Genomic DNA, 20,325 nt, shown 5'->3' on the forward strand with positions numbered 1-20,325 from the left:
AGTCAGGTGATTTGTGTAACGTCAGTAGATACTATAAGAACTCCAGTCGTAGATGTCATTGGTCAACTTGGCCGTGATGAAATCTACTGACGTTACTGGGGCGGATCTAGGGGTGGTTCGGGTGGTTCGGTCGAACCCCCCAAACTGAACGTAAAAACGTATATCAAACGCGTGGTTAAAAAAATAGTGAACCAACTCAGCTAATAAATATATCTTTTAAAAATGATATTTCTTTGTGTCTTTGTACGCGAAAACAGCAATAAAAACAAGACAAATTTGTGCCCAGTTGAAAATGGCCTCTAAAACGTCTGCTTGAGCTATAAAATTTTATAAGCTAGTTTTCTTACTCTGTGTTGTTTGTCATTCGCGATTTTCCGCTAGTCATCCTTTTAGGATTTAGGGCGATTTTCCGTCATTCCGTCTTTTAGGATTTGGGGCGATTTTCCGTCATTCCACCATTCCATCATTCCCTATTTTTAGGGTCGCCCCTGGTTGATACTTCTAACAAACGGTAATAATTCCGTATTAACGGCTAGTAACGTGGAATAACGGCTAATGATGTGGAGTAACGTCTAGTGATGATTAATGATGGCTAGTGCTGAGCAGTGACGGCTAAGAACGTGATATTGATGTATCGTGTAAAGAATTTTAGGTGGACTTTTCATCTAGCGTACTTGACACCACCACAAACTTTCACAATATCATCGGTGATTGGTTACTTAAGCGAGCACACCTCCGTTTTTACCAAATCACATTGTCGCCTGTCAGAACTTGACTAAGAAAGCATACCAACATGTGGTGCTGAAACATGCAATAGATTGTGAATATTTTTCTCTCGATCTTTTTCGCAACAAAGAACTTCAAAATGTTCTTAGTCCGTTCAGCTTTCTGGAGTCCAGCTCTGAGGTACGTACGTTTTTATCGTTTGTTACGAAAAATTCCTTTTTATGAGTGCCAGTATGATCACAGACGAATACGTGTAGTCCACCTTTTTTTTCTAACGCAAACAGGGACGTTAAAATTGTCTTTACAGGATCGTCTTACGTAATACGATGAACTATCCATTTAACTGGCCTTATAACTAAATGCCAGTTTACCTCTCAGAATGAATGGATTCATATCAATTTGACGGGCGTGAGCATCAAATTTTGTGGAACCCAGGATACGTGTGATCGCTGTGAAGAATTTTCGCTGAAAGCTTTAGATATTTCTCTAGTATCCTCAGCTGTACATGAAAACTACTGTAAAGTTACATGATAAAAGAAATCTTCTCTGCCGGAAATTTGGCTTCCGATACGTATCACGCCTCTCGCATTTTATCACGAGATCTGCAGCGGTGTTGTGATTCAGCACAAAAAGCAGAAATTTCAAAATCAGGTATATAGGGTGGATACCAACTTCGACGGAGTTCAGAGTTTTTCTTTTAATGTCGTTACTTTGTTTTCATTTCCACAATTATCTGTTTGCTTTACGAAGCAGATATATTCATATGCAAATTTGTCGTTGCGTATTCTCAAGTTTAGCTTTAAATCTGCAAACATCGGATGTGAGACACCACTGAAACTGCAAAATCCTGGGTTGGTTAATTGTGCAGGATTAGGTTGCGATTTAACAAAATTGACGAAACAAAGTATCCAAATCTATTAAACTCTTGCCCTAAATTAGCTCTTTTGCCCTGATACTTTTAATTATTAATTAAATACATAATCTGCACTGCCCAGTAGACTACACCCAAACATTACATTACATCTTTTATAAGTGGCAGTGTGGCTTTAGTCGTAAGGGCATTTGCCTTGAGGTCTGGATATCCCTGATTCAAGACCTGTTTTGACCACAATTTGATCCTGGTAGTCTTTGGTTCAACTTCTCACAGCTGCATTTGTAAATAATTATAGCCAATTGGTTTGTCCCACGGCCAGTTTGGGTTTTTAACAGTTGTTTTGTTTCGTTGAATTCATATTAATCATTTTGCCCTGAAAGCCCCTACGTTCAAAGAGGTTTATAATTAATTATGTAAATATATGTGTTAATATAAAATCTTTTAAAACTGGGGCAATTGTAGTGATCAAAAGTATCAAAACAAATTAAGAAATTATACATCTGTAGATGAATGTGCTAAAATGTATTTTTGCTAAAAATGCAAGGTCTAATGTGTGCTATAACCTACACTGTCAGAATCTTGAGCTCAAACCGTTTTGGATGATTTATTTTTCTTATTCGTTTTACTTGTAAAATAGAGGTAACTGCTTGGAGCACTTTGACATTCAGGTTCTGCTTATAAATCAACTCAGCAAAAGACCATATGGTTCTCATCAAATACAGCAATGCATTACAAGGACCATGATAAGATTCTTTATTTAATCAAATGCAGTCTGCATACGTGGATGATCATATCTTTGTTTCTACAGAATACAGGCCAACTTTGTTGCAAGCTTGTTATTTACATCATGCTATGCTCTTATCATTTCAGCCACGTTTTATGATCAATTCTTGTCGCTTTGCGCACATGCTACATGTTTTTTGTAGGCTTTCTTTGGTACAAGTCACCTTTCACGTTTCTTCCACCCTTACAGGCATTTTTTAATAAAGCTTGACTTCATGCAGTGTTGGTGCACACCCGTCACTCTGCACTGCATGTAGCAGGTTGGGTGGGGCCCCTAAATTCCCCTCTATTACCATCTCAGCGGTGGTTGACACCACATATTATATGCTCACATTAGAACTTGCCGCTCACCAGGCTCTAACAAGGTAAATTTCGACAAGCGACATGGCCTAAAAGGTAGCGACAGCACATAAAGTGAAACCGTGACAAATGACACCCTTTCTTTAACTTTCCTTTAACTTCCGACAGCAACCTGAAATGTCGACAAAGCACCAACAAAAGACCTTTTAAAACTCAGACAAGCGATGCGGGGAGCCCCCTTGCAGGGTCTCAATTACAGTCGCATGTCGCAGGGTGTGTTGCTCCCACCCTACTCTATTGCCCATTATTGCTCAGGATGTGTCACTGCCACCCTCATTTGCTGCATTGCAAGGTGCGTTGCTGACAGCCCTTTGTTGTTCAGGGTGTGTCACTACCATCCTCATTAGTTACACCATGGGGTTTTGTTGCTGCCACCCCCATGTCAGTCTCTGACACACACACACACCCTTCCTTGCTCTAGGATGCACCTGATAACTGTAGTCCCATTTACTGCCAAAGACTATGTAGTCCTATTGTCTCACTACTACAAAATGCTTTAGATAAAACAATGAAGACGTTTATTACCATTAAATGAGATGTAAATGAAACATTAGAACAAAAATGCTGTCAGGAAGTGAAAAACCTTAATTTGTTAACTCAACCAAGTTCCACTGTTTATGATTCATTGATATCATCTTTGTTCTTAATCTATCTTGTTACCACTCCCATTATCATACTATCAATTTTTGTGAATATTAATATAGAATCCTTGGAACAAGAACCATTTTTTTGCCTCCCAATGAACCACCGACAAACCTTGAAAAAAACAGTGTCGACCTGCAGACGTTAAAAACAGAAATAGAAAGGGTGGAGAATGAAACTGTGGAAATTCCCTGCATCATTGGTGGAAAAGAAATTTATACTGGCAATACAAAATATCAATTAGCGGTGAGACACATTTCTGATATAAATATACTATTGGCTATTTTTCTTGCAAGTACAGCCAGGGACACAGCTTAAAAAGGTCCAACCAGAAGCACACACATGCGGTGCCCCTAGCAGATGCTTCAACGCCCATGCAAGACCTTAAGGCACTCTGCGTTCATTGCTGAATTTGTTTCTAATGATCATTATTTTATTGGCAAGTAGGATGCTTGGTTCATATAGGGCCCACTTCTCTGGCTAGTAGTCAGAATAAGCAAGCACTGGTACATCATCCTATAATCTCATGTTTTCAGCACTAAGTGGTTAACAATTACGGAAGAAGTGGTCTGTATTTGTGCCAGCAAGTGCTTCTGTCAATATTTCTCCAGTCTTCATCAAAAGAGTTGGGACAATTGCCAATTTTGTAAAGTTTAAAACATCACACCTCCAGGTGATGGTGACGTAATTCGGAGGACTGGGGAAAAAAACTTTAGCTCCGTATCCCACAACCGCGCACAGCCTTATTTTTTAATTCAACATGGCAGAGGCGAGGTTAGATCTCGTCGTTTCTACTTGAATGTTCATTCAGTAACAGGAAATGTGGTATACACGTAATGATCTGTTGAGTTTTGGTGATGGAAGGTACTGCAGGGAGTTTGGAAACAACATCTAAGGCCCCGCGCGGTTGTGCGATACGGCATTAAAATTTTTCTTCTGAGTCCTCCAAATTACGTCACCAGATCACCTGGCTGTCCTTTTCAAATCCTCTTTCCCCCAACACTCCCCCCCCCCCCCCCCCCGCACCTCCCTGAGAATGCTTGGTTTTTTAAGGTGGAATAGGTGGCCCTGTTAAGTCAAATTGGGGGAGTGGGAGTTGTTTATAAAGAGTCAAAGATCTCATAAACCCTTGAAATAGTGCAAACATCACAAAAGCTGTTCTATCGTGAGCATGTTGTCCCAACGACTTTGAGAAAGACCAAATGAAAGGAAAGGAAAGGAACTTTATATATTGTCTGATCTTCTAGCGCCGTAGAGCACTGATCGGGCACACTGTAAATTGAAATTAACAAGTTAACGCAAATCAAATCCAATTTTGTTTTTTGAGGAGAGGGGAAAACCGGAGTACCCGGAGAAAAAACCTCTCGGTGCAGAGTAGAGAACCAACAAACTCAACCCACATATGACGCCAAGTCTGGGAATCGAACCCGAGCCGCATTGGTGGGAGGCGAGTGCTCTCACCACTGTGCCATCCCTGCACCAATGTAGGGAAAGTAGACTGCTAGCTAGCAGTCCCTTCTAAATCAGTCAAACCTCCCCTTTTAGTTCATGCAGGCAAGCTTATGAGCTGTGGGGAGAATTGGATTATAGCATGGCTTGCATGACTAAAGCAGGCATTTCGACTGACTTATATTTATCTATAAGGGACTACTAGCAGTCTTTGAACAGGAAAAGATGCTTTCAATACTGTAGGAAAATCCCAGTGCTATTTGTCGACAATTTGATCAAGCAATGAACAGCCTCTTGAAACATTGACGAGTATTAGAACACAGCTTGCAACAAACTTGAGGAAGACAACCAAAACTATATCTGTATCCATATCTACAAGATGCAAACAAGATGAACAGTTGTCGTGTCTAGCGGCTGAATCTTTCTTGGGCTACAGGATGGTCTTTGTTCCTCTTTGTTGTTAAGCAGTGGGGTGGTACATGTATTCACTGCTTCTATATCAATTTTGCAGCCTTACAACCACTCATTAAGGATTGCCAAGTACCATATGGCTACCGAGGTATGTTGTCGTGTTTGTGGGTCAAATATTCATACCGTCCTGTAGTTGGAAATCTTATCAAAGCAAGCCCTCTTTGCATCATCAGCTTTACTACTGTCATCTTGTTTTTCTCTGCAGTTTGATTTTCGGGCAGAACTAGCTATTTATTAGCAACAACTGGATGTGAAGTACAAACTTTGCCTAGCTTGTCATGACATTGTTATCCAGCATTTTATTTTATATTTTTAATTATTACTTGTACATGTATGCGTAATAATTTTTTGACCAGCTTAGATTTAGAGCACAACCATTTTTCCAAGGTTCTAGACCTTTAACCACAACGGTAGTACTCTTTAAAACCGCAACACAGATCAGGCATGTTCCTTTTAACAGCTAGAAAATATGTTGAAAGTCATTTTTTTGTTAATGCCAGGAAGTTGTCATTAAGGCTATTGAAAGTGCAATGGCTGCAAGGAAGGAGTGGGAAAGAACTTCTCATGAACACAGGTGAGACTTAATGGTTGACCAATCTGTACATGTAGTTATGTAACTCATTAATAATCCATGATGAGAAAACAAAAGAAATGTTTTATTAATCAATGTCTGTATTTCTGATACGGCTTTCTCTTAATTTAGTCCATAAATGTTTCTTTCAATTTTCACGGTTAAAATGTCTTGAATCACCAAAAATACCTAGTGTACAATTTAACACTTAAAATGCTGACATTTCATAAGCACAATACAATATTCGCACCCGTATTGTATCAGATATAAAATGTCTCGCCTTCAGCTCGACATAATTTTGTATATCCGATACAATCGTCGGTCGGTATTGTATTTAGTACTTAAAGTCTCACCATGCCACCTGATGTTTTAAAATCTGATCTTTTTTATGTCTTTAAATGCAGGCAATATGTGGTAGCAAAAGCAAAGTTTCCGAATCTGAGATTTGCAATAACTTAAAGACTTTGCTTTTCATCAATTTTATCCTCCAGGGCTGCCATTTTCCAGAAAGTAGCCGATTTAATTACTGGAAAATACAGAATTCAATCATTAGCAGCAACCATGGTGGGACAGGTTAGGTTTATGTTTGTCTCATTTTCTGCCTTAATGTTAGTTTTGCATTACTCGTCACTGCTAATTGATTTGTGGTGAATAGCATACATACTGCAGTTGTTTCATTTGCATTTTTGACAATTTTTAAGAAGGGGAGGATTGGGTTGGCATATCTCTGATAGCTAGCTTGCACTCACCGTTTATCTTCATGTGTGTGTGTGTGATGTTTAACTCCCAGTCTCATTGCAATATGTCAGATATGTCCAGAAAAGCTGCTACCAGTAATAAGTATCACCCAACTAGTGGACTAATGCAAATCCTGCATTTTGATTGGCTATGCTACTAGAGGACTATTATTAATACATGTAGTCCGCAAGTAGCGAAAAGCGTGACGCTTTCTTTCGTTGTATTCCCAAATAAATATTTCTTTAACTTGCATTTGCTAACTTTATTACCGGTATTGCCTTTTCTGTCCGACTAGTTGAGTGATATTAAAACAATTAGACCCTTCACCCTCAGGGGCCACGAGTCAATAGCCCATTTGGCTCGCCTCGTGAGCTATTGACCTGCAGTCCTTGCGGGCTACAGGTCTAATTTTTAATTAGTTGCATGCCGATTTCATTTAAGATCACAAAGTGCTTGCTTTTCTTCCCAACTTTAACATCACTCATGTCTGGGAATACCTGTGGCAGTGCTGGAAATAACAGTTGGTCATCGGACATTGTCCGACCAAATTTTGAAAATGTCTGGCGAATTTCACATTATGATCAGACACGATGACCGAACATCTCACCAGCTCATCTTGAGTTTTCTTCCTCAAGGTGTTGTCAGTCAATAAATTATGTTCGGTCCAATTTGTCAAATATCCGACCAAAGTGAAGATTTGAAAGGACATATGTCCTGTGAATATAAAAGAAAAATTATTGTGGAAATCCTTAATTAAACTCTGCTTGCCAATAACAGATAAACAGCTTCATTTACACTAACCTAACAATAATAACAATAAATTGGGCATACCTTTAATTGAGGCCCTCCCAGGAGTGTCCTGGTCCCTGGTTCCCTTTAAAAATTTTCTTGTGTTCCCTTATTCCCAAAATTACTTCCAAACTTGCAAATCTCTTGTTCTGGTCATACAGTCTTGAGACACTTGAAGTGATTTTTTTCTATGAATTATTTTCTAGGCCAAGACTGCATTTGAGGCTGATATCGACTGTGTGCAAGAGATAGCAGACTTTTACAGATTTGGAGTTCACTATGCCAAGGTACATGAGAAAATTGTTTTTCCACGTATGCCCTCATCAGTGGTGATTTTTCTGGACTGTGAAGTCTTCATCACAACTTGGATTGCCATGTTGAAATGGCTCAATCAGAGCACTGTCTCTTTCTGTGGAGCTTCATTTTACCGTAAGCTTGAAGGTATGAAAAGTGGCATGGTCGTCGATAATAATATTACTAGGCATTTCCATGGCAATTGTGCTGCAGGGCAGCATTCACTTCTGATACATTTGTCATCCCAAGACAACCTTAGTTTCCATCATTAATGATCGGCAATAATTATTTTGTCTTTTGTTGTGAATGCCAGATAATTTAGGAGTTCAATTTAATTTGAATTGAAGGAACTACATGGAGGTCCAGAACTTCACCAGCCTCGTGGTGTAATAAACAGACTTGTGTATAGAGGATTGGAGGTAAGATCATCAATAAAAATGAGGGAACAGTGAGCTACATGTATGATGTAATTAGATGTCACCTATGGTCATGAAAACATCAGGGATCAACAAAGGTTGGTGTTGTTTCCAAAGATTGTAAGTTGGAGAAATTCATGTGTTTAAATTCCGAATCTCATTGTTACATTTCTAGGTGCCTCATTGGTTCACCCAATCTCATTAACCCAGTCACTCCTCAGGCATGCCCCTGGAGCACCCCAGTTTACGAGTAAAATCGTCAGGTTTAAGACAGAGTGAAATCTGTCTAGTCTCACTCCCAGAAGTCAATGGGTTAACCAGTCAGTATAGGGAAAATATTGTTGATGTCACCCATTGTCATTAATGTGCCAACTAGTGGTTGGCACATTTGAATGACAAAAGCAATGTTTGTAAACAGATATCTTCCCTATATGTATGTTTTATGCAAGATGGAAAATTAAAGCTCAGTGCAAATTTGACATAGCTGGGCACTTTTTGTCGAGTACCCACTTTTTTCAACAACGGGTGGTAAAAAAGCAGAATTTAGGAATGAAACTACATATAATTTGAACCTGTTCCTTCTAGGATAGGACATAAGCCATAGAACTTTTAATTACCCAATGACATCCAATGCTGTTTCGTGGAATTATTATTATAGTAAATTCTAAAACGTGTCATAACCGACATGACAGTAAATTAAATCTTTTCTTAAACTTACTGTACTTTTCATCAGGGTTTCATCGCTGCCATTTCTCCATTCAATTTCACTGCAATTGGAGGAAACTTGGCAGGGACTCCAGCTATTGTTGGCAATGTCATGCTCTGGAAACCTTCATCCACTGCAATCCTTTCTTGCTACCTGGTGCAAAAGATATTTCATGAAGCTGGTCTTCCAGATGGTAATAAAAACGCTGTTCTAGGAAATTGTTGTCAGTGTCGGTAAAAGTGGTGGATATTTACCTCCCTGCTTTGTGGTTCGGTAAATATACACTACTTTTTACCTCGACTTCTGTGAATAATTACTAACTATATACAATAATTTAATATTGTTAAGAGTCAACAATAATATTATTGTTAAATATTTAACAATTTTGCTAATGGTGGTAGCTAAGGGTAAGCACTGATTTCAAAATAACGGCTGAAGGCTTTAAGCTAACAGCGTGAAAAAGCTATGTCCCTGTTTAACCCTTTCAGCCCCGATAGTGCCAAATGGCACTTATAGATTTTACTCTGTCTAACGCCAGACGATTTTACTCGTCAATGGGGAACCCCTCGGGGCTTAAAGGGTTAAGCTTTCAGCTATTGTAAGGTTGCACATATCTATTGCTATAAGCTTAAAACACTAGCTGATTTAAAAATTAAAATTGTAGCATTCAACAGTTTTTGCACTCACAAAATACCTAAGTTAAAATATGTGGTATATACCACAGCAGTGTCATTGAGATTTTCTTCAAGTGGGTTCTTTCTTTGTGTAGGTGTGGTAAATTTTCTTCCTTCATCTGGGAAGACCTTCGGTGACAGTATAACAAAGTCGCCTCATCTAGCAGGAATCAACTTTACTGGCAGTGTCGAGTAAGTTATTTCATTTCAATTACATTCTAAAAGTGTTCCATTGTTTGCCATCTTTTTTCTAGTTTTCGTCAGATTTTTCCCAGTCCTATGGAGAATTGGACAAATAAAGCACTGTTCTTTCGCAGTTTCAGTTGTTACTGGAATACTTCTTGAAAAATACCAGCCCTGCAAGTTCCTAAAGTTTTGTTTCAGTTTTAACGAACGAAATTATGTATGAAATGAATCATATATTAAGCTGCGGATATCTACTCAAGTGAAGCTATGGTCTTCACAGTTATGAATGCAATTTTAGCAATTGCATTGAGAAGCCTGCAAAATTCAGGACTTTAATCCTTTCAGCCCCGTGGGGTTCCCCATTGATGAGTAAAATCGTCTGGTGTTAGACAGAGTAAAATATATGAGTGGCACTATTGGGAGTGAAAGGGTTATTGGGGACATAGTTTTTGAGTGAATCTAGCTGTTGTTAACCCTTTCAGCCCCGTGGGGTTCCCCATTCATGAGTAAAATCGTCTGGCGTTAGACAGAGTAAAATCTATAAGTGGCCCTATTGGGAGTGAAAGGGTTAATGGGGTTTGAACCCGTGACCTTGCGATGCCGGTGCGACGCTCTAACCAACAGAGCTATGAAGGCATTGATGTTAGGGGCTGGTCGTTTGTGAGTTTCTATGTTCCCATGATGAATAAATCAGTCAATATATGATTCATTTCATTTATCATTTCATTCATTGATTCATTCATCACAGGAACATATGAACCCACAAATGACCAGCCCCTAACATCAGTGACTTCATAGCTCAGTTGGTTAGAGTGTCACACCCGCATCACAAGGGAGGGGTTCAAACCTTGTTGAAGTCCTGAATTTTTTAGGTTTCTCTATGCAATTGCAAGGATCATTGCTTCACTTGTTTCGTTTTGATAGAAATTTCTCAAGAATTTATCCGTCGGTAACACTGGTTTGAATAAACAGCGACAGCCAATGAATAGCATCGGCTAATTATGTACTTCACTCAGAGAATTCGGCTACTTTTTTTCCCTGAATTGAAGTCAATGACTCATTCATCCCTGAAGGGGTGCGCATTGATGAATAAAATCATGTGGCGTCAGATGGAGTAAAATCTACAATTCTCAAAGTGGCCGTCATTGACGAGTAAAATCATTGGTAACCTCTTAATTTTTTTGGGCAGGACTTTCAGATATATTTGGAAGAAAGTTGCAGAGAACCTTGATGTTTACCGGTAAATGATGCTAAAATCTCTTTGTAATTGTTACAAGGCTTTTAAATTCAGCTCTTGTCACTTCAAATAAACTTCTAAGTATTAATTTTTCTTTTTTTTTATCAAATGTATATTCTACAGAACCTATCCAAGACTTGTTGGAGGTTTGTGAAGTGTGTTACTTTTGTCGTTATAATGATTGTTGTTAAAATTTCATTCTCGGATGTTTCATTTCTAGCTTTCTGATTGGCTCACTTGTTCTCGGTTACCGGTATCAGCTTTTAGTAAAATTTCAACCTCGGCTAATGCATTTCTCGTGCTCTGATTGGTTCACTCAATCTTCATATCCCTTAGTTTGACCTTACACGGTAAATGATTGCACTAAGCGTTGCTAAACTAAAATTTTTTTAGCCGAAAGCAAAATTTATCTCGGAATAAAGCCCAAAAAAAAAATGTTTTTGTGGAAAGTTTGTATCAATTCTGAGGCTTAGAAGTACGTGAAAAGGTAAGAAATGTTTTTGTGATAAGCCTGTGTGTCTGACCTCCAGGTTTTCCACAACATCATGTTTTTTCGATTTCGCTCGGATAAAACAATATTACTAGGGGTAATCGAAGCTTAGGCGAGTGCGCTCGATGTTTGTAGGGGTACAGGTAGATATTTATGGGGAAAGCTACAGAACTCGGTAGATTTACTTTGTGACACAACGGCCGCTGAGCTAAACAAGCCAGTTTCATGTAAGCGCCAGGAGCCGCACACATTTTCCGAGGACAGTGACGAACCATGCTTAATACAAAGTAAAATTGTAGTGAGCGTGGAGGACCCACGAATCGCCACGTGCGTTAGTTCGTCAAAGTGAGGCAAAATGTAACCAAGCGCCTCAAAGCGAGGCAAAAGTGTGTCGACGACGAAAATGCAATCTCGAAAAAACTTCCCTTATTAATTGCACAGGACACCCAACACAAATTAGGGGTTGCGTTCTCGTACCTCGAACGCAATTATTCCATTCGCGCTTTTTGGATATTAGACTGGTTATAGCCAACGAGGCGCGTATTTACCACCTCATATCCAACCCACGCTCATGGAATAATTGTTAATTAGTATTTACTAAAACAGTGGATAGCGTTGACGGTGTGCTCTGATTGGCTACTCAATCTTCCGATATGAGTATCCTCTGCTATTCACCTCCGAGCAACTCGCGCGGGATTTGGCCCCGAAAATTTTGTAATCGTTGCAGTAGTAAATGAGTTAAAATCATCTTTTTGTGCTTTATTATTTCACCGTTCGCAGCTAGTAGTACTTGCACAAATCGTATTGCTACATAGACAATATAAGAAGAGCGTCGTCCTCTCTTAGAATTTTCAAAAATTTACTGAACAATGTCAATCTGACTACCGAAGCCAATTGTTGTTGTAATCTTTGCATCGAGTAGTTTATATAGTTAAGTTAAATCTTATAGTTTAGTTTTTAAATTCATAGTCTAGTTTTTAAATTACAATTTTATAGTCTACTTTTGTACTTTTATTCAACAGATAACTTATTTTTATTTTATTTTTAATTTTTGTATACACGTTCACATTTAAACGAGTCTCTAGCTCACCTGGTGATGTGTCTAAATAAAGTACTACTACATAAAGTAGTACTACTACTAGGTAAATATCTACCGCTAGCCACCTCCACTTTGGTGTATTATAATAATAATAATAATATTATTATTATTATTATTATTATTAGTAGTAGTAGTAGTAGTAGTAGCAGTAGCAGTAGCAGTAGCAGTAGCAGTAGCAGTAGCAGTAGTATTATCATTATTGTTATTATTATTAATTTGTACGACTGGGGCTCGTTTTTCTTATATTTTGTCCTGTTTGTTTGCAGAATGTGGCGGGAAGAATTATCACTTTATCCACCCGTCTGCAGATGTCGGTAAAGTTTGTCCTTTATATTTCTCTTTTGACACGCTTTGAAACTTGTGATTTAACATGTTAAAACATTAAATTTTGTAAAACTTTTCAGAGGCGCGCCGTCTCGTTGTTTTTTTTTTTTTTTAATTTAACTTTTATGACGCGTTACATTTTGATTTCGCGAAACAACCTCCCTGGATTAGCGTTGCTACAGTTTGGATTTTGTTTGCCAAATGCTAAGTTGTTTATCGTATGTTGTTGGGCTTTTTTCGAGGACTCGTTGAACTCGGGAAATTTTCGCACAGTGCTGTTAGCAGTTGTACCAATTAAAGAATAACAATGTCGGTTTCCTTTTGGTTTGTTCTTGGACGGAACTCACAACGTACATTTGCTGATTTTCTGTTTTTGTAATTTTTTTTCTTTTTTTTATCAGACACAGCTGTTAACTGCACCATCAGGGCAGCATTTGGTTACGCAGGGCAGAAATGTTCTGCGTGCTCGAGACTGTACGTCCCAGAGTCACTGTGGGGACAGGTGAGAATTTTACTATCGACATGCGCACGTTGAGATTCAACTCTGAGCGACAGTTTCTTTTTTTTTTTTTTTTTTTTTTTTGCAGCATTTAGTTCCATTTACAGAAGCATTTGGCAGACTACTAGAAAACGGAAACAGATATAGTAGAGCAAAACGATTTCCGCGAACATCGAGATGTAGAAAGAAATGACAATGATTTTCTCGTCCAATTTGGTGTAAACAAGCACTTGCAATATTTTTTCAGACTACAAAATTGCATTGGTCCAACGGGCTCGTGCGATTTTCTTGATCTATGAAAAAAAATGTACTCGTTCTTTTTCATTCCAAGTTGCATTCGAAATCATGTAAGTAGAGAATGTACAACGAGTGCGAATACAAGAAAAGTAGAGTCGTGCTCTACGTATTTAGCAATAGGTAAGCGTAAGGTACGAGTTCCAGTCCATTCTATGCACAGTACGCTTTGGCAAAATATCGGCAGTTTAATCTGGTTTTCAGGCTTGAAAACCCCCCAAATTATTTCCCCAACACTGAAGGGTTGTTAGTATGATTATGACAGCTTTAAACTTAAAGAAACAGTTGTAATCACACTCGTACTTACCGCTACGGCGCTTCGTTTAAATTCGTCGCAGACCAACTTGCCGGGACGAGTTCAGCACGCTGGGATGCGCAGTAATCAAAATCCTAGAATTTGTCCTCGAAGTCATACTCGTTGTCGGTACTAACATCTCTGTTACCTGCACCAATATGGATCTCCTAGCGTTTAAATATCTTACCTACCCTGTTTAGTTGTCTAATATATGGAAATGCCGCTCTTGTTCTGTTCTGATTAAAGATTAAAGAAAGAGTTGTTGAAGAACAGAAAAGGCTCAAGTTGGGAACGGTAACTAGACTCCATCCTAAAGAACACAAACGGAACTTTTAAGCAACGACAAGGGCGACAACAACGAGAACGTGATCTCACAATATAAAAATGACAAGGGTGTGATAGTTCCCCAAAAATGACACTGTTCGGAACGGCGCTTAATTTAGGGGAAGAAATAAAAATTTATCTTCAAGTAATGACGTCCTTCATAAAACCTCAAATTTGGCCATTTCACGCTGTCGTTTTGTAGACGGCGGCAAAGAAATGGACAAAAGTGGAAAACAACGCACGTGCAGGGCGTGCAAAGCTGTTGTTTTTGCCCACCAAATATGCAAATTTGTGACGTTCTCGTTGCCGTCGCCGTTGTCGTTGCTTAAAGGTCCCTAATACTAAAACGACATACCACAATTGGCCGCGTAACATAATTAACCTGGTTAAGGGCACAGGGCGGCGCCAGAAATCCTAGAAAGTACATCGAAGCGTAAACCATAAATTGGAAAGGATTTTTACCGCTGCAAACTTGTGATAGTCAAGCCTGTCATTGTCTGGTGCTACGCGGCCATCTACCCCTTTCAGTGTGATTGTACATTATTTTTCAATTGACGCGCATTGAGATGTATAATATCCATGTATTGCTCCCGTCTGGCCTTTTAACTCGGTCGGTCGAGCAGCGGTGATCTAATTCGAAGGTGGGAATTTATTGCCAATGAAATTGTTATGCCGCGTCGGTGGGAGTGAAACACGAAGATTTTGTGTCATCAAAGGACTTGATAAAGATAAATGCCACAACCGTGGGAAATACTTGAAAACCGACGTTTCGCCGGAGCGTTAGACCTTCATCAGAGGGACTTCTTGGGAGTTAAAAGGGAGGTTAAGCAAATGTGAATAACACTCCAAAATATTACGTAGCGTTATCGCAAGTATTCCGCGATTATTCCGTCTCGTTCATCTTGTACAGTACGGGCGAATTATCCTGGTGATTTCACGTTCTTGTTTTGTGTGGAGTACGGCAAAGAAACGCACGGAAGTTCGTGCTGCACGTGCAGTAATACCAGAATTTTTCCTCTTTTAGCCAATCGTGCTGTACGTGCGACACGCATTTTGGGGCGGTACTTGTTTTGTGGCGGTAAAAAACGAGATGGAAAAATTGTGAAAGACTTGCGATATTGCAAAGTTATATATTTTGAGGTGACGTTTTGCTCGATGTCGCTGTCGTAGACTAGTAGGGAACTTAAGCAACGACAACGGTGACGACAACCAGACCTGAGTTGCTGGAGGCACGGTTGGCGCTAATCAGCGTTAAATACCATGGAAGCCTAGTGAAGCTATGATCCTCGCAGTTATAAACGCAATTTTGCAATTGCGTAAAGAAGCCTGAAAAATTCAGGACTTCAACGGGGTTTGAACCCGTGACCTCGCGATACCGGTGCGACGCTCTAAACAACTCAGCGGTGAAGCCACTGACGTTGGGAGCTGGTCATTTGTGGGTTCTAATGTTCCCGTGAGGAATGAATCAACGATGAAATGATATATGAAATAGATCATATATGAACTGCGGATATGCAATAAAGTGAAGCTATGATACCTCTTAACCATTGGTTTGCGTTAACCATGCTTCGAGCAATTGCAACCCGGGCCAGAACGTCACAATAGTCTTGCACGCCCTGCACGTGCGTTTTTCACTTTTTTCCATTTCTTAGCCGTCGTCAGCAAAACAACATAGCCAAATTTGAGGTTTACATGAAGGACGTCAGCACTTGAGAATAAATTTCATTGCTTTCCCTAAATTAAGCGCCGTTCCGACCAGTGTCGTTCTTGAGGAACTAACACACCCTTGTGACAGTGTTAAAAAGGTTGAAATAGTCACGAAGTGATTACAAGATTACAACAATGCAAATTTGTATTGTGAGATGACATTCGCATTGCCCTCTAAGTTTCTTACGGTGGGTTAACTTCACGTTATTAAAAACAAATTTTCGCAATTCGAAGGAAGCCTGTTCAATATTCCCACTCTAGTCAAAAGTTGTTGTCTCTCCATTTATGGGCTTGTTTTCTTAATTGAACTGATCTCTCACTGCATTTCCAAGGATTTCTAACACTACAAATTACCCTTTTTTTAACCAGTCAACGCTGCCATTAATCTCTTGCAAGAAAATTGCCTTCCTCATTGAGAAAGACATAAATGTAGTTTTCCGTTTTGCAGCAAAGTTTGATTGATTTTGTTTTTCTTTCTTGTTTTGCAGCCTAGTGACTATGATACATTTATTTCGGCAGTTATAGATGAGAAGGTACTTTATATTTGCAACCGTAAACGCTTCAATAGCTTGGAGCGAATGGTTCACTGTCGTTTTCAACCAGCAGTGCTTTCGCTAACGTCCAATACCAAGTTGCTTGAAGGATTGTTGGCGGGCAAGCTCCGAGCCTGCATTGACGTTAGCGAAAGGACTCGTGGGCGAAACGACCGGCTACTGGAATAAATTTTTAAAAATCGATTGAACTGAAAAATTGTCTTTTACTGAAACGGGCGTAAAAGAATGAAAAGACCTACTTTCTTAAGAGTGTTCTTGGCTTTAAACGCAAAGATTTGGTAGAATATTGGAAATCTTCCCTTTAGATAAGGAACCCGTTCGAGCGTGGCATACTGCAAAATTCAATTGGAAGACTCTAGTTGAATTTTTTTATTCTTTGCCCTAATAGGAAAAAAATAATAAATTGAAATCAAACGAATTTCAGTGATTTATAGGAGAAAAAGACGAAATTACGCTCGCATTTTCCGGGAATGTTGCGTTAGCATTTTATCCGAAATGCTTGAACTTTCTCCATCGCCATTCACCCTCAACATGTGGGCTGATCGTGCAGCCATGGAACTGGACCGTCATTTGCTGTATTTTTTTCAGGCGTACAAGAGTATTAAGAGTTACATTGATTATGCAAAGGACAGCCCTGATCTCAGTATTTTAGCCGGAGGAAACTGTGACTCCAGGTAACTAAGACTGTCTATTGTTGAGCTTCAATCCTGTTTATTATTATGGAAACCTGGTCTCTTATTTGATTCTCTTCTCTTTGATCACTTTGAATGTGAAAGAAATATCCGTTGAATGGATTGAACACTCTGACTCTTAAAGATGGGGAATATGTATTTTTATTGTCGTTTGAAATTCTTGATGACATCCAATGAATTGCCATTTCATGCATTTCTCGCAGTGTGGGATATTTCATCGAACCAACGATCATTGAAACAAAGAATCCTCACGACAAACTCATGAATGAGGTAATTTTCCAGTTCTTAAGCCGTTTTCTTGGTCCTCGCCTGTTTGAATTGAATGTAAGTGTGTTTACTTTCTCCCTTGTGCAGGAAATATTTGGACCGGTGCTTACAGTTTACGTTTACCATGATCTAAAATACAAGGAAGCGCTTGACTTGGTTAGTAAGTGGCTATTAAAAACTATCAAATGAAGCTATGATCCTCGCAGTTATGAACACAATTTTAACAATTGAGTAGAGAAGCCTGAAAAATTCAGTGGCTTCATAGCTCAGTTGGTTGGAGCGTCGCACCGGTATCGGGAGGTCACGGGTTCAAACATCGTTGAAGTCCTGAATTTTTCAGGCTTCTCCTCTACGAAATTGCTAAAATTGCGTTCATAACTGCGAAGATCATAGCTTCACTTGATTCCATATCCGCAGTTCGTAGATGCTCCAATTCATATATCATTTCATTGTTTATTAAAAGCTATATTTAGGCTCCATCCATAATAGTGATTTTTCTTTTTGTTAGCTTTAAAACATGTTAAAACATGTTAAAAATCACTGTGAAGTTTGACGACTTAAATCCTATCCGTTCTTGAGATACAGAGGGAATGATGACACCCGAAAGTGACCCGTAAAGTTTCGGGACTTTCGAGAAACAAGCCCATGGGGCCTGTTTCTCGAAAGTCCTGTTGACAAAAGTCACAGAGGAATCCTGGATACTAGAATGAATCCCGATACGTGTGGACGGGCAAATTCGATTTGAATACGTCACGTGTGGACGTGAAATTTTTTGAAAAAGTTCGGCTTTCCAAAACAAGCGGTTGCCAGTTTTGCAAATGGCTTTTCGGGCCCGAAAAGCTATCGCAACCAGGGGCCCGTTTCTCAAAAGTCCCGAAAACTTTTCGGGCACGAAAAGCCTTTTATAAAACTGTCAACCTCTTGTTCTGGAAAGCCGATGTTTTAACTTGATTTCAAGGTAACAAAAAGCAAAATGACTGTGAAGTTTGACGACTTAAATCCTCTCCGTTCTTGAGATACAAAGTGAATTGTGACACCCGAAAACGGCCCGTAAAGTTTGGGGACTTTCGAGAAACGGGGCCCTGCAGGGCCGAGTTGCGCGAAGCCTGGTTAGCGCTAGCCAGCGTTAAATTCCACAGAAACATATAGGTTCTGATACCTCTTAACCAACGGTTACCGCGAACCAGCCTTCCAACAACCGGCCCCAGATGGCAAAGTGAGCATAAAATATTGAATCGAGCGTTCTCTATCTTTACTTCAAAACTTTTTGTACCAATATTGTTACATAATACCGACTCGGCCCTATTGTGCAACATTAACAAGACGGTGAAGGTGCTTTTTCGTTGCCTTACTCAATACACTACGGTAAATAAATAAAATTACGCTTGTTGGACAAATTTCGTCCCACAAGTCATTCTGTCAAACAAATTTCACTTTCAGACGCGCTATACCACCGCTTGCAACCGTCAAAAACGTTTCGCGTAAATAAAGTTGTGATTAGCTTATGGCGTGTAACTTTTGATTGCCGGAATTTTTTTTTTCTTCGTTGCCATTTTTTCCAGGTTGATAGGACGTCTCCTTTCGCTTTGACTGGAGCAATTTTCGCTAAAGACAGGTAGTGATTTGTGAGAAAAATCCCAAGTGAAGATTGGTATGTAGCGTTTGGTTCAAAAGAGAGTTCTCCGGCTCACCTTGTCGAATTTTCTTACAGACGTTTTATTCAAGAAGCTTCTGACATCCTTAGAGACGCTGCGGGTAACTTTTACATCAATGACAAATGTACCGGATCCATTGTGGGACAACAGCCCTTCGGAGGGGCGCGGCTTTCAGGTCTGTCCAAGTTTGAAATACCTTTATTCTCGGTTTTGGTTTGTTAAAATTCGATTTTTGCTATTGTGACAAAGTGGCTGTTTATCCGTCCGTCATCGACTTTTCCTCGCTTGGAAGATCAACGAAAAACCAATTACTTTGGTCCTTTGCACATTGATGGGTTGTTGAAATTCTCCGTCTTCATATCGGCGAAAACGAAGCAAATTACTTTCTGTCCACATTATCGACGGTTTTCACATTTTTCACCCATCAGCAATGATGAAACAATAGTGTTCAAAATTTTCCCACTTCCCCGTCATTGCTCTGGTTGCCACGCACATATCTTTTTTTTGTTGTTCTTTGGTTTCATCATGTATTATACATAATGTTTTTGTGGAATGTATTATAGTAGAGGGGTTTTCAATTGCGTGTCGAAAATTACTTTGGTTTTGCATTACTTCACTCAGTGATTGGTTCAAAGTTCTCGCGCCATTTTTTTCAACCAATCAGAAGTGAAACCAAAACCAATCGTGGCTCGCGCATGCACATTTTCCCGCGCCTTGTGTCGGCTACGTGTAATTACTTCGCGCTTTGATTGGTTTACTGGATTGTCTCTTTTTGATTGGCCAAAGTAATTACTTTGCTTTTGGTTTTACGACACTCGTTTGTAAACCGCTCTATTAAGCAAGTTGTAATATATGTAAATAGTGCATAATAATAATAATAATAATAAAGAAGAAGCAATCGAGATGAACCACACCACAGCCATAAGGACGGAAATACTGACGCGAGGGTCAAAATCATATTTGCTTTTCTTTTTAATTTCTGGTTGGCTGAAAAAGTGGCGCAATATTTTGTAATTGTTATAATGCACGACTGAATTCATGGAAGATTTTTCTTCCTTTCAGGCACAAACGACAAAGCTGGCAGTTCGCATTACATCACGCGATGGGTTTCTCCACAGAGCATCAAGGAAACTGTTGTGCCTATTGAGGACTATAAATATCCTCATCACAGTTGAAACAACACCGTTGCAACGCTATGTTCCAAGATAA

The 20,325-nt window shown here is 39.4% G+C and overlaps 1 protein-coding gene across 1 annotated transcript in view; it reads left to right on the forward strand.

Annotated features, from left to right (window-relative positions):
* The first annotated feature begins 746 nt into the window (after nt 1-746).
* Nucleotides 747-20,325, forward strand: part of LOC138051385 (delta-1-pyrroline-5-carboxylate dehydrogenase, mitochondrial-like) — a 20,051-nt gene continuing 472 nt past the window's right edge. The window contains exons 1-21 of the mRNA XM_068897575.1: nt 747-906; nt 3,448-3,631; nt 5,346-5,393; nt 5,806-5,879; nt 6,368-6,449; nt 7,610-7,690; nt 8,045-8,116; nt 8,847-9,012; nt 9,589-9,685; nt 10,869-10,919; nt 11,040-11,062; nt 12,772-12,819; nt 13,231-13,331; nt 14,164-14,211; nt 16,437-16,481; nt 17,091-17,176; nt 17,398-17,464; nt 17,549-17,617; nt 19,024-19,076; nt 19,173-19,291; nt 20,179-20,325. The exon at nt 20,179-20,325 is cut by the window's right edge and continues 472 nt beyond it. Of these exons, the coding sequence (XP_068753676.1) occupies nt 866-906; nt 3,448-3,631; nt 5,346-5,393; nt 5,806-5,879; nt 6,368-6,449; nt 7,610-7,690; nt 8,045-8,116; nt 8,847-9,012; nt 9,589-9,685; nt 10,869-10,919; nt 11,040-11,062; nt 12,772-12,819; nt 13,231-13,331; nt 14,164-14,211; nt 16,437-16,481; nt 17,091-17,176; nt 17,398-17,464; nt 17,549-17,617; nt 19,024-19,076; nt 19,173-19,291; nt 20,179-20,291 (1,668 nt within the window). The 5' untranslated portion in view covers nt 747-865 and the 3' untranslated portion in view covers nt 20,292-20,325. The remainder of the gene's footprint in view (nt 907-3,447; nt 3,632-5,345; nt 5,394-5,805; nt 5,880-6,367; nt 6,450-7,609; nt 7,691-8,044; nt 8,117-8,846; nt 9,013-9,588; nt 9,686-10,868; nt 10,920-11,039; nt 11,063-12,771; nt 12,820-13,230; nt 13,332-14,163; nt 14,212-16,436; nt 16,482-17,090; nt 17,177-17,397; nt 17,465-17,548; nt 17,618-19,023; nt 19,077-19,172; nt 19,292-20,178) is intronic.

This window comes from Montipora capricornis, chromosome 6, assembly GCF_036669925.1.
Source record: "Montipora capricornis isolate CH-2021 chromosome 6, ASM3666992v2, whole genome shotgun sequence".
Taxonomy (NCBI): Eukaryota; Metazoa; Cnidaria; class Anthozoa; order Scleractinia; family Acroporidae; genus Montipora; species Montipora capricornis.